At 48.2% G+C, this 24,150-nt stretch overlaps 1 protein-coding gene across 8 annotated transcripts in view; it reads right to left on the bottom strand.

The window, feature by feature from the left end:
- CASP9 (caspase 9) overlaps positions 1–24,150 on the bottom strand; it is a 30,440-nt gene that overhangs the window by 1,874 nt on the left and 4,416 nt on the right. Inside the window, exons 2-9 of one of the 8 annotated variants that reach the window (XR_012425799.1) lie at positions 23,066–23,351; positions 14,244–14,278; positions 13,265–13,441; positions 12,357–12,446; positions 10,993–11,140; positions 6,916–7,241; positions 3,005–3,146; positions 805–984 (exon numbers count right to left, since the gene is read on the bottom strand). Coding sequence is in view for 4 of the 8 variants with exons in the window: in XM_005544723.4 (XP_005544780.3) it covers positions 805–984; positions 10,993–11,140; positions 12,357–12,446; positions 13,265–13,441; positions 14,244–14,278; positions 23,066–23,351 (916 nt within the window). In the remaining 4 variants the exon portion in view is untranslated. Of the gene's footprint in view, positions 1–30; positions 985–3,004; positions 3,147–6,915; positions 7,312–10,992; positions 11,141–12,356; positions 12,447–13,264; positions 13,442–14,243; positions 14,279–21,711; positions 21,801–22,465; positions 22,625–23,065; positions 23,352–24,150 lie in introns of those variants that run through there. The other 7 variants (XR_012425798.1, XR_012425797.1, XM_074019547.1 and 4 more) reach the window with 7 other exon arrangements.

Here is a 24,150-nt window from a genome sequence, read left to right as displayed (position 1 = left end):
TCATGATCTTATTTCACCTCGTGACCATCTGATTCGAGCTATGATTCCCGTTTTCCCAGCAAGGAAACGAAGGCTTGGAAAAGTGAAGTGACTCATCCAAGGCATAAGAAAGGAAGGAAACTGCCGGGCCCAGTGGCTCACACCTGTAATCCCAGCATTTTGGAAGGCCGAGGTGGGCAAATCACTTGAGGTCAGGAGTTCAAGACCAGCCTGGCCAACATGCTGAATCCCTGTCTCTACTAAAAATACAAAAATTAGCTGGGTGTGGTGGTGCACGCCTGTAATCCCAGCTACTTAGGAGGCTGAGGCAGGAGAATTACTTCAACCTGGGAGGTGGAGGTTGCAGTAAGCTGAGATTGTGCCACTGCACTCCAGCCTGGGTGACAGAGCAAGACTCCGTCTCAAAAAAAAAAAAGGAAGGAAGGAAACTACCACCTGCTGCACCTACTATGTGCCACGTACTGTGCTCAGTGACGTGCCAGCCACCCTGTTTAATCGCCATGGCAACCCCTGAGGCACAATTCCTATTCCCTGCTAAAGATGCGAAGGCAGAGGCAGAGTCAGGCAGAGGAGAGGCAAGTGAGGCATAGGAACCCAAGGGCGCAGGCCTCCTTGCAGTGCACATCCTTGTCTGCTCAGCCTGAGCCAAGATTCAGAGAGGAGAAGTCAGTCATTCAGGGTCACAGAGGAGCAAGAGACAGAGCCAGGACTCATACCCTGGTCTCTTCTCTCACCACACAGCTGCCTCTAGGGCAGATAGGAAGGCCCTCTGGCTGCAAGGGCGAGCCCTTCTGATGTGCTCACCCGGGAAAGTAGAGTAGGACACAAAGATGTCGCTGGGTGTGGGCAAACTAGATACAGCATCCAGCTGGTCGAAGGTCCTCAAATCTTCCTGGAACGGGGTGGCGTCTGGCTCGGGGTTACTGCCAGAGGACTCGTCTTCAGGGGAGGTGGAGGCCACCTCAAACCCATGGTCTTTCTGCTCTGCAGGAAGCAGAAACAAACACACCTTGTCATTGAACTACACAGACAAGGATGGTTCAACATATGAAAGCCGGTGTCATACACGACATTAACAGTGTGAGGGGAAAATCAATCTTGGGTCCCCAGACTCATTAAGCCAAACTTGAAAAGTCAAGCTGGGAACTGGGTCACGCAAACCCGCCTTCCCGTTTTGGTTCCTAAATAAGATGGCTGCAAGATGAACAGCTACATACCTCCCTCAGATTTTGCCCACAAGGAAATTCCTGGTGAGCTCCAAGACAGCTGTCTGATAAAATTCACCATGGCAATGTAAATGGATAGCTTATCTTTACAGAGGCATCACCCCTCTGCCCACCTGGCACAAATGCATATCTGATTATTCCCCTGTCCCATTTGTCTTTGTTACCTTATGTAAACATGCAGGTTCCCCGCATTTTCCCCTGCCCTATGTTACCTTACATAAAAATGCAAATTCACTGAGCCAGACAAAGGCATGAATGACTATTTTCCCCCTACCCTGCTCTTACATGAAAACTGTGTACTTCTCAATATCCCGCCCTTTCCCCTTTAAATTTGGAACTCTAAAATTCATGTTCAGAGAAAGGCACAGACCTGTCTCCTGGATGCGCGTCCTTAACTTTGGCAAAAGAAACTTCTTAAATTGACTGAGACTTGTCTCAGATTTTTGGGGTTCATAAGAGAATGAAAAAAACCTTACATCATCATCTCAACTGATGCAGAAAAAGCACATGACAAAATTCAACAACCTTTCGTGATAAAAACAGTCAACAAACTCAGAATAGATGGAAACCACCTCAACATAATAAAAGCCATATAAGAAAAACCCACAGCAAACATCATACTCAATGGTGAAAGACTGAAACCTTTTTCTATAAGATCAGGAAGAAGGCAAGAATTCCTGCTTTTGCCACTTCTATTCAACATATTACTAGAGGTTTTAAATAGAGCAAGGAGGCAAGAAAAAGAAATAAAAGACATTCAAATTGGAAAGAAGGAGTAAAATTGTCTCTGCTCACAAATGGTATGATTTTATATATAGAAAACCCTAAAGATTAATCACTATTAGAACAAATAAAATTAGCATATTAGCAGGATACAAAGCCAACCATAAAAAATACTTGCATTTCTGTACACTAACAATGAACAATCAGAAAATGAAATTACAAAAATGGTTCCAGGCCAGGCGCGGTGGCTCAAGCCTGTAATCCCAGCACTTTGGGAGGCTGAGACAGGCAGATCACGAGGTCAGGAGATCAAGACCATCCTGCCTAACTCGGTGAAACCCCGTCTCTACTAAAAAATACAAAAAACTAGCCGGGCGAGGTGGCGGGCACCTGCAGTCCCAGCTACTCGGGAGGCTGAGGCAGGAGAATGGCGTAAACCCAGGAGGCAGAGCTTGCAGTGAGCCAAGATCGCGACACTGCACTCCAGCCTGGGCGACAGAGCGAGACTCCGTCTCAAAAAAAAAAAAAAAAGGTTCCATTGACAATAGCATCAAAAATAATAAAATAGTTAGAAATTAACCAAGATGAAAGACTTGTAAAATGAAAACTACAAAACATTGCTGAAAGAAATTAAAGAAGGCTGGACACCATGGCTCATGCCCATAATCCCAACACTTTGGGAGGCTGAGGCAAGAGGATCCCTTGAGCCCACGAGTTCCAGACCAGCAAAACCTCATCTCTACACATAATAAAAAATTTAGCCAAGTGTGGTGGCACGTGCCTGTGGTCCCAGCTACTTGTGAGGCTGATGTGGGAGAACCACTTGAGTCCAAGCAGTTGAGGCTGCAGTGTGCTCTGATCACGCCACTGCACTTCAGCCTGGGTGACAAAGCAAGACCCAGTCTCAAAAAAGAAAGAGCCGGGCGCGGTGGCTCACACCTGTAATCCCAGCACTTTGGTAGGCCAAGGCAGGCGGATCACCTGAGGTCAGGAGTTTGAAACAAGCCTGGCCAACATGGTAAAATCCCGTCTCTACAAAAAAATACAAAAATTACCCAGGCGTGGTGGTGGGCATCTGTAATCCCAGCTACTTGGGAGGCTGAGGCAGGAAAATCGCTTGAATCCAGGAGGCAGAGGTTGCAGTGAGTCAAGATCATGCCACTGCACTCCAGACTGGGTAACACAGCAAGACTCCATCTAAAAAAAAAAAAAAGAAAAAGAAGGTACAGGCCAGGCACGGTGGCTCACGCCTGTAATCCAAGCACTTTGGGAGGCCAAGGCGGGCGGATCACTAGGTCAGGAGATTGAAACTATCCTGACCAACATGGTGAAACCCCGTCTCTACTAAAAATACAAAAATTAGCTGGGCGTGGTGGAGTGTGCCTGTAATCCCAGCTACTCAGGAGGCTGAGGCAGGAGAATTGCTTGAACCAGGGAGTCAGAGGTTGCAGTGAGCCGAGATGGCACCACAGCACTCCAGTCTGACAACAGAGCAAGACTCCATCTCAAAAAAAATAAAATAAAATAAAAGATATAAATGGAAATATATCCTATGTTTATAGATTAGAAAACTTAAACATATCAATACTACCCAAAGCAATTTATAGATTAAATGCAATCCCTATCAAAACCCCAATGATGTTTTTTGCAGAAATAGAAAATCTATCCTAAAATTCACACGAGAATCTCAAGGGACCCCAAATAGACAAAACAATCTGGAAAAAGAGCAAAATTGGAGGACTCATACGTCCTGATTTCAAAACTTACTACAAAGCTACAGTAATCAAAACAGCATGGTACTGGCATAAAGACAGACACAGGTCAGTGTCATTGAATAGAATCCACACATATACCCTCACACACATGGTCAAATGAATTTTGAAAAGGGTGGCAGGACCATTCAGTGGGGAGAGGGCAGTGGGTTTTTTTTTGTTTTGGGGGATTTTTTTGTTTTTTGAGACAGAGTCTCATTCTGCCACCCTGGTTGGAGTGCAGTGGTGCAATCACAGCTCACTGCAGCCTTGACCTCCGAGGCTCAAGTGATCCCCCAACCTCAGCCTGTCAAGCAGCTGGGACTACAGGTGCCACCGCACCCGGCTAATTTTTGTATTTTTTGTAGAGACAGGATCTTGCCATGTTGCCCAGGCTGGTCTCAAACTCCTGGGCTCAAGCAATCTGCCTGCCTTGGCCTCCCAAAGGACTGGGATTACAGGCTTTTTTTTTTTTTAAGAGACAGGTTTTTGCTATGTTGCCCAGATTGGAGTGAAGTGGCACGATCTTAGTTTGCTCCAGCCTCAAACTCCTGAGCTCAAGCAATCATCTCAAAAAAATGGTTAAGATGGCAAATTTTACATTATGTGTATTTTCCCACAATTTTTTAAAAGTCGTATCAAACTTGTCTTTTTTCAGAAATATAGTTGAAGAAACTGTCCACTATATCACACTCAAATTCACTCAAACCCTTTACTCAGGCTGTCAAGGTCACAGTGTCTCCTTTAAGACAACCAAGGGAAGAAATGTGTCTGGGGTCCCTACTCCTGACTTCTGTCTTACAAATACCAGATATAGAACTATAGAACACCAGATTCCATGGATCTTGAAAGTGATCTTTTTTTTTTTTTTTGAGATAGAGTCTCGCTCTGTCATCCAGGCTGGAGTGGGAGTGCAGTCGCGCGATCCACTGCAAGCTTCGCCTCCCGGGTTCAAGCGATTCTCCTGCCTCAGCCTCCCAAGTAGCTGAGACTACAGGTGCGTGCCACCATGCCTGGCTAATTTTTTGTGTTTTTAGTAGAGACGGGGTTTCACTGTGTTAGCCAGGATGGTCTTGATCTCCTGACATCATGATCTGCCCGCCTCAGCCTCCCAAAGTGCTGGGATTACAGGAGTGAGCCACTGCGCCTGGCCAGTGATCTTATTTCCAGTGGCGGCTGGAAAGCATAAAAAATGCGCAGGCCACCTCTAGCAAGTAGATATCACTATTTCATTTTATGTAATTAGGCAACTGAGACTCAGATAAGTTAAGGGGTTCCCCCCCCCAAGACAGAGGCTGACTGGGACTTTGACCCACCTCATTTTTGAGTCTACTATTACCAATGGCTGGGATTTTTCCACGTTTCTTTACATCTGCAAAGTGATTTTCTCTCTAAAATCAGTGTTGTATACCTCACATTTTTAATTCACTTGTACTTTAGAGAACGTAGAAAGCTGCAGGACATCCTAGGATGTATTTTTGGAATCCAAACTTACTCTTACTTTTCTTCTCTCCTTGTGTTTCCTCTCTATTTTGTCCTAGTGTTATCATTTGTACTTCTTGCGCTATGGCAAATCCTTTTCTAGAATCAAAGAAGCCATCAGAAAAATACCAAATAGACACCAAGTCATGGGTAATGAAATCCATGGAGATCTTTACACCTTCTAATCCAGTAATTTCCTAAGAAAATAATTCAAATGCAGTCAAAAGCTTTCTGTACAAAGACACATGTGGTTGTGTGAGCCAAAAATTAGATATCACCTAAATGGCCAACATTAGGAAAATGGTTTAGGAAATTAGTGCATATCATGAAGACAGCCCATTATAAAGCCGTTTGAGCTAGTGTTGATGAAGGCCATGGAGATCTGGGGAACTGCTTAAGGGATAACATTAGCTGAGAAAAGCAGACTGTGCTTGTGGGCTGGCATCCAAAAGGAAGATGCAAAAATGAGACAGCTGTATTAGCTTATAACATTCTGAATTTTTTTTTTTTTTTAGGTTGTCATATTTTTTGTTTTTTCTATTTTAAAATCTAGACTCCTGGGCGGGCACAGTGGCTCACACCTGTAATCCCAACACTTTGGGAGGCTGAGGCGGGTGGATCACGAGGTCAGGAGATCGAGACCATCCTGGCTAACACGGTGAAACCCCGTCTTTACTAAGAATACAAAAAACTAGCCGGGCGTGGTGGCGAGCGCCTGTAGTCCCAGCTACTCGGGAGGCTGAGGCAGGAGAATGGCGTGAACCCGGGAGGCGGAACTTGCAGTGAGACGAGATTGCGCCACTGGATTCCAGCCTGGGTGACAGAGCGAGACTCCGTCTCAAAAAAATAAAAAATAAAATCGAGACTCCCCAAAGGCAATGCCAAGCTTGGAAAACAGAGAGATCCTGGCAGGACGTGTGCCCCGCATGGCTCAGCTACAGAGCCACTGAAGTGGAGACACTGAGGGAGGTCTTCCAGGATGAGGTCTTCTGCAGTAGGGCTCATGGTGGGTGGGGTAAGGTGGGGCACAGAGGGCTACTCAGGAAAGAAGGCAGCTAACAAGAGCTTTGGTTAAAATATATATATATTGCCAGGCACAGTGGCTCACGCCTGTAATCCCAGCACTTTGGGAGGCCGAGGCAGGTGGATCATCAAGGTCAGGAGATAGAGACCATCCTGGCTAACTCGGTGAAACCCCATCTCTACTAAAAATACAAAAACTTAGCCGGGCGTGGTGGCGGGCACCTGTAGTCCCAGCTGCTCAGGAGGCTGAGGCAGGAGAATGGTGTGAACCTGGGAAGTGGAGCTTGCAGTGAACTGAGATCGCGCCACTGCACTCCAGCCTGGGTGACAGAGCAAGACACCGTCTCAAAAAAAAAAAAAAAAAAAAACATATATATATATATATTTATGTATATATACTGTAGAAAAAAAAAAGAGATAAATTTTTTTAAAAATAGGCTGAAGTTGGAGTAGGAGTGGTCCCAAGGGTCCCCTGGGAAAACACTCCCAGAAAAGGTGACTGTGATCCAGACCCTGATGCCATCAGGGAGAACGGTCCTGGTGAGAGAGACAGCAAGTGCTGGCTGCAACACAGGCAGGTTTGCATGGCTGGATCTATGTGACTGAGGGAAGTCACAGTTCACCCAGAGGAGCTGGGAGCCCATCTGGCAGGGACAGAGGTGGTTCTGGCAACCCCATAATAATACCACCAAAATCTATTGACCTCTTACCCCACACAACTAAAGCTCAGAAACGATTGGTAATTGGCATTCTCCCAGCTGATGAGGGGCGCAGAATTCTGCCCCATATTTTTTCGCCTCTCAGCTATCCTGCTGCTTCTCATAGGGGCCCCCAGCCTGCAAAGGGGGGCCTCTTTCATCTGTGACAGCCATGTTTTTCTCTAGATTCCTCGGTTCATCGCTTCTCGTTTTCTTGATGGAGATTCCGGAATCTGCCCCAGGTGTCTGGGAATGATGTGAAGCAGCACAGCAAGGAGTCCTGAGGCTGGGTCTGCCTGGCAGCCTGCGGGGGCGGGGGGACGCCTAAGCAGGGGATGCTGTAAGAATGGCCAGAGGAGACAGGGTGAGCAGAGAGGCTGAGAAGAGACAACAGGATCAGAGCAGGGGCTGTGGGGGAAAGGAAAGAGGGGGTCAGGCAGGGGCGCTAAGGCAGCTCCATTCCCGTGTCAGCCTCAGTCCACAAATCTGATGTGAAGGCCTTGCCTACGGTGTTCTGCATTTTATGCACGGCTTGGTTCTTAGAGAGCCTCGGTTCTTAGAGAGCCTCATTAATGCAAAACTCCCCGTAAGGCAGGACTCATTCCCCACAAGAATAAACATACAGTAGGAGGAGATGTTCCCTCCACACAGAAAATCCACCACCACTGCAGCATATTATCATTTGTTTCTGCCTTGTCATCCTGATCTCTCAAATCCCAAAGAGGGGTCACCCCAAAATTGACGGCTCAGCCTCAGAGAGGCGGCCACTTGGTTGCCTCTCACGCGGACGTTGCACACCAAAGTTACTGACTTTAAGGCACATTTTTCAGCCCTGGTGCTGTTACCTCCTAATGAAGGGGTGGATGACATGTTGGAGGGTTTTTAAATTATTATTTTAAAATGATTTTTAAATTATTACAATAGTGAGTTATAAAATAGCAATACAAGAGTCCTCAAAACCCAGTGCAGGTGTTCTGATGCATGTAAACAGACACCTCGCCAGGCACTGGTGGAGAACGGAGACCATTCTATTTCTGCTCTCAGCTGACGTGGCGCCACCATGTGGTAACAGCACCAGGTCACGCAGCCTGCGGAGGCAAAGCAGGAACCCAGCTCCAAATGGGCATCTTAATCACTGCATGCTGGCTTTGAAATCTTGCTGTTTTCTGACTTTTGTTTTAATGATGGAAATCTACATTATGCCAAATTTGGCTCATAGTTTTTTTTGGTTTTTTTTTTTTTTTTTTTAGAGACAGGGTCTCACTCTGTCACCCAGGCCGGAGTGCAATAAGGCAAACATGGCTCACTGTAGCCTCGACATCCAGGGCCCAAGCAATCTTCCTGCCTAAACATCCCAAGTAGCTGGGACCATAGGCACACACCACCACACCTGGCTAATGTTTCAAAATTTGTTATAGAGACTGGTCTCAAAGTCCTCGTCTCAAGAGATACTCCCACCTCGGCCTCCCAAACTGTTGGGATTACAGGCATGAACCACATAGATGCTTTTATATGGTTCTCCTTTAAATTCAAATTAGAATTCACATGAGGTGCAACGGGACTGTGGGCTCTGTGCCAGGCTGGGGGCCTGGCTGTGGGGTAGGCCTTGCCCTCTACTCGGAGCTGACCAGGGGACAGACCTAGCTCAATACAATGAGACAGTGCTATGGCAGGGGAGGGACAGAGGCTGCAGGAGCACAAAGGCCAGCTAACCCTGACTTTGGCCAAGAAAGGGGGTGTTTAGGGAAGACCTTCTGTAGGTGGTGACAATAAATTGTAACCAGAAGGATGGATGATTAAGAGTCAGCCAGGTGCCAGGCACGATGGCTCATGCCTGTGATCCCAGCACTTTGGGAGGCAGAGGTGGGAGTATCACTTGAGCCCAATAGTTCAAGACTAGCCTGGGCAATATAGTGAGACCCCCATCTCTAAAACAAAATAAGTAAAAATGAATTTTAAAAACAGAGTTAGCCAGGGGATCAGGTAGAAGAGCAAGCAACAGCCTGGACATCCTGTGAAGGCTGGGCCATGCTGGGGGACTTGGAGCATGTCAGGCTGGGGGAGGTGAAATGGCAGGGGCCAGGTCACCAAAGCCCTTGGAAGCCCTGCTACTGAGTCCTAAGAGTGACAGCAGATATTCAAGTGACAAAGGCCCTCCGCTGTTGAGACTGAGACTGGATGGGGCATGGGAGGAGCACAAGAACAGCTAACCGTCCAGAAAGCAGGTATGCCCGCTCAGCCTGCATTCCTAATTCCCTTGCCCTTTCTGTCTTTCATTTGATTCATACGAGAAAGCGGGAGCGCAGGCTCCAGAGGAAGAGCATTGCTGGACCACACACTATGGACAAGACAGGAGGTGAGGCAGAGCAGGGTTTCTATAGCCCCGAGAGTGGCAGCCTTCCTTGCTTCCTATTACTGCTGTCCTGAGGCAACTGTGCTGGCGGCAGTGGGGTGGGGGGCTCTTATGTGTCACTGGGTACTCCGGGGTGGGAGTGGGGAGCAGTCTGGGTTTTCAGTTATTAAAATGAATCAGTCACTGTACACACACCAATTAGTGCATTAAATATTATTAAAGTTGCCCGGGCACAGTGGCTCATGCCTATAATCCCAGCACTCTGGGAGGCCGAAGTGGGCAGATCACTTGAACCCAGGAGTTCAAGACCAGCCTGGGCAACATGGCAAAACCCTGTCTCTACAAAAAAAAAAAAAGAAAAATCAGCTGGGTGTGGTAGTGGGCAGCTGTAGCCCCAGCTACTCAGGAGGCTGAGGTGGGAGGATCACCTGAGCTTGGGAGTGGGTTCTGTTATTTTCCCCATTTGCTGAGATGTCTAGAGATGAACTGGCCTAGGATTATGTGATAGACAGGTCAGTAGCCGATCCAGGGTTTAATCAAGTGTTCTCAATCACTTGTGGTCAAGTTATGGGCATGGGTTATGACAGTGATTTAATACAGTTCATGTCAAATTATAAATTCCAGGAGACTGAAACTCTGTTTTCCCCTATCCCCAGCACCTAACACACAGCCTGGTATATACAGCTGGTGCTCAGTAAACACCTACTGGATGAATGATGTGACCAGAGGCTGCTCTCCTAGGTAGCCTCCACCCAACTCTGCCAACGTGGAATAGGGATGGGGCAGTTGGATGTGCGCAGGAGAAATACACCACAGGTGCCCATGTCACAGCTGGACAAGCTGGACAGCACTATGGTGTAACAGTGCCTGCTTCTCTGGCAGATCAGGCTGGAGGCAAGGAACTGATATACGTTCTGAATGTCCCAGTCTGTGGAGAGTCTAGGGCAGAGGGGACTCCCTGGGACAGAATTTCTAGTGCTCCCTGATATTCCTGTCATGACCCACAAGCCAGGAATCCCCATGTTTCCCTCTCTTCCCTCTTTTTTATAAGAAAATCAGGTAACACTGTAGTAGGAGTTAAGTTTAAAATCAGAGCATATAGCAAAACTACAAATAATCCAAGTAATTCTTTAAAAAAACAAAACAAAAATAGAGACAGGGTCTCGCTGTGTTGCCTAGGCGGGTCTCGAACTCCTGGCTCAAGCAATTTTCCTGCCTTGGCCTCCCAAACTGTTGGGCATGAGACACTGTGCCCAGCTCAAGTAATCCCTAAACATTCCTCGAACCCCCACAACTACGCTTTTGAAAATTCCAATAATTAAATTCTTTGGTTTCTCCGTGCAGTTTAGCTGTGGCCACCCTTTCTCTGGGATAGTGGAAACGGGGTTTGGTTGATGGAGGTCAGGGGAATGGTGACAAGAAAAATAAAAAGAGGTTTCTCCTCTCTCTTCTGTTTAGTTTCTTTTTTGCCAAGTCTCTGGAATTGAAGCTGCCAAAGTTACACGAGCCCATGATGCCACTGTGCCACGAAACTGAAGACTCCAACCTCTACAGAGCCGACAGAGCGGGGCCTGCTCCAGCCAGGCAGAGGTGCTGCCAAAAACGGACCACGTGTGGTACCCTCTGACTGCCTGGAGAGACCTCGTGGGCTCTGTGAGGGGCAGGCTGGAGAAAGAAGCAGGTGGTGGCTCCCTGTTCATCAGACCCACCCAGTGGGAGGCCAAGGAGCTGCTTACCCCCACCACAGGCCTGGATGAAAAAGAGCTTGGGCTTCCCTCCCAGGCTGGGGCAGCTGGTCCCATTGAAGATGTTCACAATCCTCTCGACCGACACAGGGCATCCATCTGTGCCGTAGACAGCCCCTGGGAACTGCAGGTGGCTGGCCTAGAAGACCAAGAACCCTGGTTACAAAACCAAGAAGTTGGAGTAGGAATCCAACAGCCTGTTCAGAAGTTTTGTGGGGGCCAAGGATTTGGAAGGTCAAAGCCAGGGGCATGAGGCTGATTGAGACAGAGCAGGTTGGTTCTAGAAAGACCCTAGTCAGCATCTATTCCAGGGGTCTCATCTCAAACTCATGTGCCTCTAGGGGCCAGACAGTGTGCCTGGAGAGTGCTGGCTGTGGCCTCTAGACCAGTGGTTCTCAAAGTTTGGCCCCTGCAGCAGCAGCATCGATATGGCTTGGGAACGTGTAAGAAATGCAATTCCCGGGCCCCACCCAGACCTCCTAATCAGCAGTCTGGTCCTCCAGGCCCCTCTGACTGAGGCAGCTCAATGCTGAAAGTGGCTGCTTTAAATCAATTCAGCTCAAACCTAAGTGCACAGAAATCACCTGGGAACCTTGTTACTGGGCAGACTCGGAATGAAGAGGTCCAGGGTAGGGCCTGGGAGTCCACATTCCTCATGAGCTCTAGAGACCACATTATGAGAGAAAGGACCAAAGGAAAAGCCCTTCCCAGCCACAGGCTGGAGTTTTACTGGCTGAGGATGCTGGCCTGGTCAGGCTAGACCTTTGCGGTTTGTCAAGAGAAACTAGAAATCCTGATTTTTATGTGAAATCTGCCAGTTTTCAAAACACCGTGCAGACCACAGGGAGACTCCAGTCCCCAGCTTGTAACTGTGATCTGTCCAATTCCTCAACTTAAAAGATGAGGAAATTAAGGCCCAGGAAGGGGTAAGGGCTTAATCACAATGACAAACACTTAAGGGGCCAAGCCCCCAGTGGGCCTGGTGTCCTGAGTCAAACTAGCAGCAAGGGGCCTGGGGCAATGCCTCACAGGACAGAGACAGGAGCTGAGACAACCTGTGTGCTGTACCTGCCTCCGAACAAATTCTGGGGGCAGGAGCTTCGTGAGTGGACCTGGTCTCTGCCCTCCCTCTCCCAGAGAGCTTCCCCCAGGAACACCGACCTGCCCAGAAAGGTGCAGCCAACTCCTCAAACCACATGGCTCCCAAGAAAACAACAGGAGGTGGGCAGGGCCCCACAGCCCCTTTCCACAAAGCCAAGGGTGTTCTGGACACAGGAAGGGACATGGCCCCTGCACGGCCTCTTGGCATGGCCTTTACCCAATGCCTGCCCAAGGAACGGAGGGATGCTTCCTACCTGACAGCCGTGAGAGAGAATGACCACCACACAGCAGTCCAGAGCACTGTGGTCCCGCCGTGCCAGCTCCAGCAAAGCTAGCACCATTTCCTACAAGAGAGGGCTGCAGGTGAGCCAGAAGCACCGACAGGTCCGGCTGCAGACTGGGACCTTCCTGACAATAAGAGGGCTCAGCCTGGCCGGGCGCGGTGGCTCACACCTGTAATCCCAGCACTTTGGGAGGCCAAGGCGGGCCGATCATTTGAGGTCAGGAGTTTGAGACCAGCCTGGCCAACATGGTGAAACCCCGTCTCTGCTAAAAATACAAAAAAAAAAAATTCAGCCAGGCGTGGTGGCATGCACCTGTAGTCCCAGCTACTCAGGAGGCTGAGGCAGGAGAATTGCTTGAACCCGGGAGGTGGAGGTTGCAGTGAGCCGAGATCACGCCACTGCACTCCAGCCTGGATGACAAAGTGGGACTCTGTCCCCTGCCACCAAAAAAAACAAAACAACAAAGGGCCCAACCCAAAGGCCTGGGCAGAGCACTTTCTCAGCTTCCCAGGGCCAGTACTGAAGTGCCGACAGTCCCAGCAGTCGTGATAGCCATCGTTTGCCGGGAGAAGGTGCTATGCTTGGGCACTGTTCATCGAACCCCTAAAACAACCCAAGGGGGTAGGTACTATTCCTGCTTTCCAGACAAGGAAACTGAGGCACAGGAAGTCACACAGCAGGTGGCCGAGACAGCCAGTCCTCAAACCGGGACTTCTGCGTCTGAACTTGAACCTGTAGCCGCTGAGCCGTCCTACCTCCCATGGTCCTCCAGATGTAAGGGCTCATCTGGGGAGTCAGCTGGCTTTTGGGGTCCCTCGAAAGATACTTCCCCACCCACTGGCCCCCACCCTGTCTCCCTCCACAGACAGTGAGTGTACCTTGGCAGTCAGGTCGTGCTTCACCTCCACCATGAAATGCAGCAAAGAGAAGCGGCGCTGCAACTTCTCACAGTCAATGCTGGAGCCAGTGCGGGTGCTGAGCCCAGACTCACGGCAGAAGTTCACATTGTTGATAATGAGGCAGTGGCCACAGGGCTCCATGCTCAGGACGTAAGCCTGCCAGCACAGGGACCCTCGTAAACCCAGGCTCTCCCCGCGCTCCCCAGGGGACAGTCTGGAGAGGTGGGAAGAAAACAGGCTCCGCCCTCCCACACAAGGAGTAGCAGGGTCTCCACCCAGCATTCTAGGGCAAAAGAGAAGTAACTGCAGGATAGACTAACACTAGAAGGTGACCCCCCCCATCTTGGTATTCAGGGAAGGGAGCTGGTAACCTGGAAATCCAACAGCCACGAGTACTCATCCCAAAGGACCTCACAGGTCACCCAGGCCAGGGGCGTACCTGAGAACTCTGTCAGCAGAACTGTGCCCAGGCCATCTGGGGGCACCTAAGGCTGCTCCCTCCCCAGGCTCGGTCCCCTTGTAATTCTCTCTCAAGGCAGCCTGTTCTTTTGTTGATGGTACTTATCACTGTTTCTATTTATATACTCATTTGCCTAACTTCTCTCTCCCCTAACAGACTGATGGTTCCTTCCCAAGTGGCCCCAGCACAGAGCACAGGAGCCACATAATAAATACTTGTGAATGAGAGAGTGGCAACTTGGTACGGATCCCAATGCCTGCCCCTCATCAGGTCTGCCCCGCTTCTGCCCCCAGCTTTGCAAATGAGGAAAAGCAGGGTTGAATAATCTGTCCCAGCAGGTGCTGGGCCAGAGTCAGGGAGGCTAGGACCAGACCCCCACTGCCCTGCCTAGGGTTGGGTTCCCTGGGCTCCTGCCACACCTGCAGGGAAGCACCTGAGATGGGGAGAGGGAAGGGCCCAGAGCCGGAGATACTAGCCCCAAATCTCATGGAGACTCACCAAATCTGCATTTCCCCTCAAACTCTCAGGAGCACCTGGGGAGACAGCAAAAGAGGGAAACATAATGTTGGGGTGCAGCAGAGGAGGGGCAAGGGGCTTTGTGAGGACAGCCACCCAAGAACAGAGCAGCGGCAACTCAGACCCTCAGACGCTGCTGGTGGGAGTGCCAAATGGCAGAGCCGCCTTGGAGATCTGTTTAGAGGTTTCTAACAAAGTTAAACAACACCTACCCTCTGACAGCAAGTCCGCCCTCAGGTATGTATCAAAGAACAAGGAGTGCAAATGGGCACAAAAGACTTGGCCAAAATGTTCCCTGAGGCCTTATTCATCATGCCCCAACCTAGAAACAACCAATCCAACAATATGATAGATATACAAATTGTGATAAAGCCACACAAGAGAACATTATATAGCCTAAAAAGGAATGAGCTACTGATGATACAGGAGATAGAAATTATTTAGGCAGATAGTGAGAGTAAAACAGTCCTCAGCAGAATTTCCCCTTTAACAAAAAGCAGTCCCCAAATCATTTCCTTTTTTTTTTTTTTTTCCTACTCTTGTTGCCCAGGCTCGAGTGCAAAGGTGCAATCTTGGCTCACTGCAACCTCCCCGTCCCAGGTTCAAGTAATTCTTCTGTCTCAGCCTCCCAAGTAGCTGGAATTACAGGCACCTGCCACCACGCCCGGCTAATTTTTTTGTATTTTTAGTAGAGACGGGGTTTCACCATGTTGGCCAGGCTGGTCTCGAACTCCTGACCTCAGATGATCAACCCACCTCAGCCTCCCAACGTGCTGGGATTACAGGTGTAAGCCACTGTGCCTGGCCTCAAATCATTTCTTTTCTAACAAAGAGCAGCCTGAAAAATCGAGCTGCAGACATAGATAAGCAAGCTGCAAGCTCACATGAGTGAATGCCAGCAGCTGTGCCAATAGAAAAGCTACCAGGGGGCCAGGTATATTCAACAAGGAGGCTCCATCTTCCCTTCTCTTTGTCACCACGAGTACAGTAAAGAAGTAAGCAACAACATGGCACTGGCCAGATAGAGAACCCATCTGCATAACACAAGATTAGGGTGGGGTAGCCAGCTTTTCACACCCTATGCAAATGACACACCTAGTCCTAACCAGTTTTTGTAATCCTATGCAAATGAAACACCTGGTCTGACCAATCTTCGTGCCATATGTAAATCAGACACCTCCTCCTCAAGCTCATCTATAAAACCCCTTGCATTCCACTGCAGAAGCAGCAACCCATTTCTCTGGGACCCCTGTCTCTGCGGCAGAGAGCTCTTCTCTTTGTTTCGCCTATTATACTTCCACTCTGAACCTCACTGTATGTCCGTGTCCTGGTTTTCCATGGCTGTGAAGACAATGAATCTTGGGTATTTACCACAGATGAATGACGCCGCTTCACTGATACATGCAAGGCAGGATAGCCTAGAAAATGTGCTGTGTAAGTCCAGGCGCGGTGGCTTACGCCTATAATCCCAGCACTTTGGGAGGCCGAGGTGGGTGGATCACCTGAGGCCAGGAGTTCCAGACCAGCCTGGCCAATGTGGTGAAACCTCCTCTCTACTAAAAATGCAAAAAGAAAAAAAAAAATTAGCTAGATGAGGAGGTGGGCACCTGTAATCCCAGGTACTCAGGAGGCTGAGGCAGGAGAATCACTTGAACCTGGGAGGCGGAGATTGCAGTGAGTCGAGATCGCACCACTGCACTTCAGCCTGGGCAACAAAAGCAAAAATCCATCTCAAAAAAAAAAAAAAAAAGAAAATGTGCTGCGTAAAAAAAAAGCCAGACACCAGAGAGTATAGAGATGGTGTCTCACTGAGAAGAAATCACAGAGCAGAAAGAGGTGAGGGAAGCTCAGGAGAGTGGCTGCTCGCTGTCTGCAGTGTCCATAGGGGCCCAGCGCACAGCAGGTCCTCCGGAAATACTTGCAGAATGAATAAATGAATAAAGATGATTATTTTCCATCAATGTCAAAAGAGTTTTCATTTAGCAAGAAGTTGACTGGTCACCAGCTTAAAAGGTCACGAGATGTTTTTTCTTTTTTTTGAGACAGAGTCTCGCTCTGTCACCCTGACGCAGTGGTCCAAAACATTTATTAGGGAACTTAGAGTGCTGCAGCAATCCTTGAGGGAAGCAGCAAGAAAAAACGGGTGTCTACCTAGGTTTGGTCCATAGTGAAGGAATCGGGGTAAGGAGTTTACATGAGGGTTTAAGGAATTTGGCTCCAGGCCAGGGCCGGTTTCTTTCAGTGTTTTGGGCGATAACCTAGATACCTTTTTTTTTTTTTTTTGAGAGGGAGCCTCACTCTGTTGTCCAGGCTGGAGTGCAGTGGTGCAATCTCGGCTCACTGCAAACTGCCTGCGGGGCTCAAGTGACCCTTCCACCTAAACCATCAAGTAGCTGGGACTACACCACCACACCTAGCTAATTTTTTTTTTTTTTTTTCAGACAAGAGTCCCACTCTGTTGCCCAGGCCAGAGGACAGTGGTACAATCTTGGCTCACTGCAACCTCTGTCTCCCGGCTTCAAACAATTCTCCTGCCTCAGCCTCCTGAGTAGCTAGGATTACAAGCACACGCCACCATGCTCAGCTAATTTTTGCATTTTTAGTAGAGACAGGGTTTCATCATGTTGGCCAGGCTAGTCTCGAACTCCTGGCCTCAAGTGATCCGTCCGTCTTGGCCTCCCCAAGTGCTGGGATTACAGGTGTGAGCCACCACACCTGGCCTACCTAGATACCTTTTATCAGTGCCTGAGAACGTTTAAGGCCCAGGTTTGGGCTCAGGTCTACTGGGAAAAACCTGTGGCTGGCTGGGTCACAGGGTGGTCAAAGCACTCTGTAATTTTCAGTCAGGACACAGAAAGCAAGCAGGGGAACTAGGGGACTCTACAGAAGGGAAGATGCCCTGGGACTGACCCTCCCCAGCCCTTGGCAATTTAGAAATCACAGAAGGAAGCAGCGCTGACCAATGAGACCCACCCAAGGCTCACTCAATAGGAGGCCCCATGTGAAGTCCCTCCACACACCGCCTCGCTTACTCCTCGGAGCAGGCCCTTCAGCACAGAAGTACTGGCACACATCCCCATTTACCAGAGGGGAACTGGAGACTCAGAAACCCTGAGTTATAATGGGAGGTGAGAACAGCCACCAGCCCCAGAGCGAAGGGACCAGGAAGCCAGGTAGGGCTGAAGAGCCAACTTCTACTTTCAAGGAAGTTCCAACCCAGGCAAGGCATGAGCAGAGAAAGCCACTGTGATGGTTGAGTTCACAGGTTAACCTGACTAGATCACAGGGTGCCCAGATATTTGGTTAAATATAACAGTATTTCTCAGGGTGCCTGTGAGTGTTTTGGGGATGAGAATGGGATTTGAATAGGTGGACAGAGTAAAGCAGATGGCCCTCCCCAGGAGGGTGGGCCGCGTCCAATCCATCAAGGGCCTGAATAGAACGAAACAGTGGAGAACAGGAGAATTTGATCTCTCTGTGTCTTACTGCTTGAGCTGGGACATCAGTCTTCTTCTGCCTTTGGAACGGGACTTCTACCAGTGGTGCTCCTGGATCTCAGGCCTTCAGAACCAGACTGGAACTACACTACCGACTTTCCTGGCCTCCGACTTGCAGATGGAAAACCATGGGACTTCTCAGCCTCCACAACGGCATAAGCCAGTTCCTTGTAATAAATATGTTTTTAGATAAAGATATATATACACACACACATAAAAATATATGTATAGATCTTTCTATGTATATCTGTGTGTGTTTGTGTGTATATGTATATATACAAAAAACAGAGGCCCAGAGACTCAACTACTTGCCCACTGTGACACAGCTGGTAAGTGCTGGAGTTGGGATTTGAACCCAAGTGCCTCGGACTCACTCCATCACTGCCTCATAAAGGACAAATGGTTTGGCCGGGTATGGTGGTGGCTCACACCTGTAATCCCACCACTTTGGGAAGCCAAGGCGGATGGATCATGAGGTCAGGAGATCGAGACCATTCTGGTTAACATGGTGAAACCCCATCTCTACTAAAAAAAAAAGATACAAAAAAATTAGCCAGGCGTGATTGTGATGGTGGGTGCCTGTCGTCCCAGATACTCAGGAGGCTGAGGTGGGAGAATGGCATGAACCTAGGAGGTAGAGCATGCAGTGAGCCAAGATTGCACCACTGCACTCCAGCCTGGGCGACAGAGCGAGACTCTGTATCAAAAAAAAAAAAAAAAAGAAAGAAAAAAAAGAACAAATGGCTCATTATCTTTCTTGTCTCTGTATTTGTGCCATTACTCATTAGCTCATGCAAATGTTTACTAACTACCTGCTGAGTTCTAGGTGTTGGGGATGCAGTATTGAACAAAAGATGCTGTTTTATACACACACGCACATGCACACACACACCCGCTGTAGGTTCTGTTTCTCTGGAGAATCCTGAGAACACAGCTACCAACTGTTCTCCCAGCCCTCCCAGGCAGTTGGCCCTGGCTGGAACAAGCAGTTACACACAGGCATCATGTCTGAAACGAAGAAAGTTCCTTCCATTCTGAAGGAAAAGTCGTTTTCCTCTGCATATACGAAGACAAAGCCACTCTCTCTGGTGGGTCCCCGATGACGCACCTCTAAAGCACTGTGTTCAGCTTCTTCATAGCACTACCCACAGCCGTGAATCAAGACCAAATTATGCAAGCATGAATTGAGTATCTGCCCCTCTCCAGGTGAAGGCAAGGACTGGACATCCTTGTTCGAAGCTGCATCCCCAAAACCTAGAACCCAACAGGTACTTAGCAAACATCTGCATGAGCTAATGAGTAATGGCACAAATATAGGGCCATGAAAGAGAAAGAGCCATTTGTTCTTCATGAGGCAGTGATGGAGTGAGTTCAAGGTACTTGGGTTCAAATCCCAACTCCAACACTTAGCACCTGTGTCACAATGGGCAAGGAGCTCAGAGTCTCTGGGCCTCTGATTTGTCCATCTGTATTACAGAATAATAGGAGCAACTATCAACCTCATAGGATTGTGATGATACCTCAAACGATTAATACATGTGAGGCACATAGAACAACACCTGACACACTTGACAACTCAATAAAACTGATGTGTCCATCATTACTATTATTATTCATTGACACTCAAGCTCAATGAATATGTATGAGTGTGATGTGTGTACTCAGCCCCACCACACTAACACTTTGGGCCAGATTCTTCTTTATTGTGCATAGCTACTCTGTACACTGTTGGGTTTTGGCAGCAACTCTGCTACTCACTAGATGCCAGTAGCACCCACCCACCCTCAGTTATAACAACCAGATTTGTCTCTAGACATTGTCAAATGTCCCTTGGAGGTCGGGGCAAAATCGTCCCCAGTGTGAAACGCTGACCTACAGCATCCTTTCCTGTACTCACTTATGAAAGGCTCTGCTGCTGGCCCTATTCTTGCTCAGCCCGACATTCCCATACGTATGAACACACAGCTCTTCCTTTGTGGATCACCATGAAACCTACCTTGGGAAGCATTCCCATGCAGTACTCAGGAGTCTAAGGCCCAGCACCTAAAAAGGACATCTCCAGCCAGGCATGGTGGTGTGCCTGTAGCCCCAGCTACTCGGGAGGCTGAGGTGAGAGAACTGGTTGAACCTGGCAGGCAGAGGTTGCAGTGAGCCGAGATCACACCACCGCACTCCACCCTGGGTGACAGAGTATGACCCTATCTCAAAAAATAATAATAATAAGGTAAAAAAATTAAGTGATCTTACTATTGTTGTTATTATTTACCCTTCAGAATTAAGCTCCTACTGGGAATAAATATTCACAACAAATAGGAAATAAAACACCTTCCAAAAAAACAGGAAGTTTCAAATTCTGACTGTTGGTCCTAAATGACTCACGTTGACATTTCCCAGAACCAAATAACAACAGATGAGCTTTGTATTCTGCCTGTCTCCTTTACAGGATAGTAATGCACGTGGCCAATTCCAGAACCAGTCTTCTTCCTTACACTTCAAGCAAATGCAGCTTCATACCCTCATCATGTTTGTCTGTTTCTCCGCCTTAGTGGATTGCCCAAAAATCACAGTTATTCAGCAAGTACTCAATAATGTTCACCATTATTATTATGAATATTAATTTTGATACGATGCAATGGTCCACCTGGCACCCACGAAACAGGAAGTGCTAGATCTCCACACGCTGCCATGGGAACAAAGCCCCAACTGAAAATAACCCACATGTCCATCAATAGGAAAATGGTTAAATAAATTGTGGATTGTGCAGAAAAGGAACTGCTGCCATCTAGAAATTAAAAAGAATGAACTACTGATATGCACAACAATATGAATGAATTTTGTTGGATTTTTGTTGAAAGAAAACAACACTTTTTACCCATCACACAGGAAAAAAATGTCAATACTCACTGTTCGCAAGAATGTGAGAAAGTGGTCACCTTCACTCATAGTTGGTGAGATTATAAAATGACACCATTTGGGCCGGGTGCAGTGGCTCACACCTGTAATTCTAGCACTTTGGGAGGCCAAGGTAGGCAGATTACTGGAGCCCAGGAGTTTGAGGGCAGCCTGGGCAACATGGTGAGACCCCATCTCTACAAAAAATTTTTAAATTGGCCAGGCATGGGCTGGGAGTTGTAGCTCACACCTGTGATCCCAGCACTTTGGGAGACTGAGGCGGGCAGATCACTTGAGGCCAGGAGTTCAAGACCAGCCTAGGCAACATGGTGAAACCCCGTCTCTACTAAAAATACAAAAATTAGCCAGGCGTGGTGGTGGGTGCCTGTGGTCCCAGCTAATCGGGAAGCTGAGGCAGGAGAATTGCTTGAATCTGGGAGGTGGAGGTTGCAGTGAGCCGACATTGAGCCACTGCACTCCAGCCTGGGCGACAGAGCAAGACTCCCTCTTTAAAAAAAAAAAAAAAAAAAAAAATGGCCAGGGGTGATACCATGCACAGCTATCCAGGAGGCCAAGGTGGGAGGATTGCTTGAGCCCAGGAGATTGAGACCAGCCTGGGCCACATAGTGAGATCCCGTCTCTACTCTACAAAAAATACAAAAAAAAAATAGCACACAGCTACCTGGGAGGCTAAGGGGGAGAATCACTTGAGCCGGGAATTCAAAGGCTGCAGTGAGCCGTGATCACGCCACCGCACTCCAGCCTGGGCCACAGAAGACCTTGTCTCAATTAAAAAAAAAGAAAGACACAATTTTTACATTTCTTTTTTCTTAGAGACAGGATCTCACCAAGTTGCCCAGGCTGGCTGTGAATTCCTAGCCTCATGCAGTCCTCCTGCCTCAGCCTCCCAAGTAGCTTGTCCTACAGGCTCACACTACCACATCTGGCTAAAATGACATATTTTTGAAGTATAAGTTGGTAGCATCTATAGGACAGGAACAAGTACACTTTAACACACAATTCCATTTCTAGAAACATCCTGCAGTCAGAACTAGACGTACATGCCAGGCTTACTGCAAAAACAACACGATGTCCATCAGCATGCGTTGGATCAATGAGGTGTGTCCCACAAAGCACACGTGGGGCTACCCTGCAGAGCAGACAGAACGGGTAAGCCTGGGCTGCAGCCCTGTCTCCACTCCTCACTAGCTGTGCGATTTGGCACAGGTTGCGTCCCAGTCTGTGGCTCACTTTGTCTAACAGCAAAGCACCTGCCTTACAAGAGAGATGGGGAGATTAAATCAGATCATTTATGTAAGCACTCCGAACAGTGCCTGGCAAATAGCAAGCACTCAATAATATTCACCATTACTATTATGATTATTAACTATGATACCATGCAATGGTCCACGAGGCACCCATGAAACAGGAAGTGCTAGAGCTCCACACGCTGCCATGGGAACAAAGCCCCAACTGAAAACAACCCACATGTCCATCAATAGGAAAATGGTTAAATAAATTGTGGATTATTCAGAATAGGAACTGCTGCCATCTAGAAATTAAAAAGAATGATATGCACAACAATATGAATGAATTTCACGATACAATGATGAGTGAAAGAAGCCAGGCTCAAGAGTATTTAAGACTATATAGGATTTATATTGAAGTTCAACGACAAGCAAAAGGGATCTCTGGCGATGGAGATGAGAATGGTGATTACTTTGGGAAAGGGGAAGTGGGAAAAGATGGAAAGAGAGAGGACAGTCTTACAGGACCCTGGAATGTTTTCATCTTGACGATCTGGGTGTTAGTTACCTGTGGGTACACATAGGTAAAAATCACCCAGCTGTACTCTTGGAATTTATGCATTTTGTTGGATGTAGCCGTGTGGCCTTTGGCAAAGTATTTAATTTCCACGAGCTTCAGTCAGTTTCTCCATCAACAAGGATGGGTCTAATGACACCTGCCTTGCGGGGTTGCTCTAAGGGAAGAAGGTTAGGGTAAATACCTTGCAGATGTCTGTTTGTATGGGGCAGATAGAACCCAGGCCTCTCTCCTACCCCCAGACATGAGGTAGTCCAAGCTACCCACCCAGACCGAAAGGCAAATCCAAAACAATAGATGGATCTGGAAACACTGATCAAAACCTGAGACCCGCTATCTCAAAGGCAGGAAAAAAAAACAAAAACAAAAAACCTGGGACACCCAAAACAGACCTCAATACATGGTTTTCAGAGGAGGGGCTGCCAAGATTCAACCTCCTGAAAACCTCCCAGAATTTTGCCATCCCTATGAGCATTCAGAAAGACAATGCTAAAATTAAATTCTGAATCTCAGTCCACCCAGCTGTACTCACAGTCAGTCCCAGATGACTACATGTCATGCCCACCCACCAATCACTCTCTCAATACTTACCAACATCACCGCATCCTCCAGAACCAATGTCCACTGGTCTGGGTGTTTCCGGTCTGAGAACCTCTGGTTTGCGAATCTCTGGTCTGAGCACCACCGGGGTAAGGTTTTCTAGGGTTGGCTTCGACAACTTTACTGCTTGCCTGTTAGTTCGCAGGAACGAAGCCAGCATGTCCTGGCCTGTGTCCACTAAGCAGGAGATGAACGAAGGAAGAGCTTGACTCCCTCGAGTCTCTAGATCTGTGATCAGTTGCCTGGCCTGATCCCGCCGAGATCCAGAGCCTGCCCGCTGTTTAGAAAGAGAGGCAGGATACTAATTACCCATGTACTTTTATATGGCTCTCACCTTGTCTCCCCATTTCCCAGCTACTGTAAGTCGAAACAGTCAGGCACGTGGGCAGCAATGGAGCTGCAAGTGCGATGAGTGTGTGCCACTTACCAGCCTCTGATGATCTGTTTATTATTTCGCAGGGCAAAAGATGCCCAACACTATGCTAAGTGCTGAAAATGCTACCATGGACAGTCTCAGTCCTTAAGGAGCAAATTTCTAATGAGGAATGCAATCAGACAAATCAGCAATGACACAGCAAGAGACAAGTGCCCAGAGGGAAGGCACATGGGGCTGAGGGTATCAGAAGTGAATAGCAAATTCAGAGTCTTATGAGGTAGGAGGTAGACAGTGGCAAGAGACAAGGCCTTTGGGTGGCCAGGCCAAGAAATTCATCCTGAGACCTGTCAGGTGCCACCGAAGAGTTTTTTTGTTTTCTTGTTTTTTTTTTTTTTTTTTTACCTTGAGACAGAGTCTCACTCTGTCACCCAGGCTAGAGTGTAGTGGTACAATCTTAGCTCACTGCAACCTCCAGCTCTGAGGTTCAAGCGATTCTCCTGCCTCAGCCTCCGGAGTAGTTGGGATTACGGGCACACACCACCATGCCTGGCTAATTTCTTTTGTATTTTTAGTAGAGACAGGGTTTCACCATGTTGCCCAGGCTGGTCTTGAACTGACCTCAAGTGATCCTCCAGCCTTGGCCTCCCAAAGTGCTGGGATTACAGGGATGAGCCACCATGGCCAGTCTTCAGTTTTTTCT

This window comes from Macaca fascicularis, chromosome 1 (genome assembly GCF_037993035.2).
Source record: "Macaca fascicularis isolate 582-1 chromosome 1, T2T-MFA8v1.1".
NCBI lineage: Eukaryota > Metazoa > Chordata > Mammalia > Primates > Cercopithecidae > Macaca > Macaca fascicularis.
Note: the sequence above shows the minus strand (reverse complement) of the source record. Positions and strands in the feature narration are given on the sequence as shown.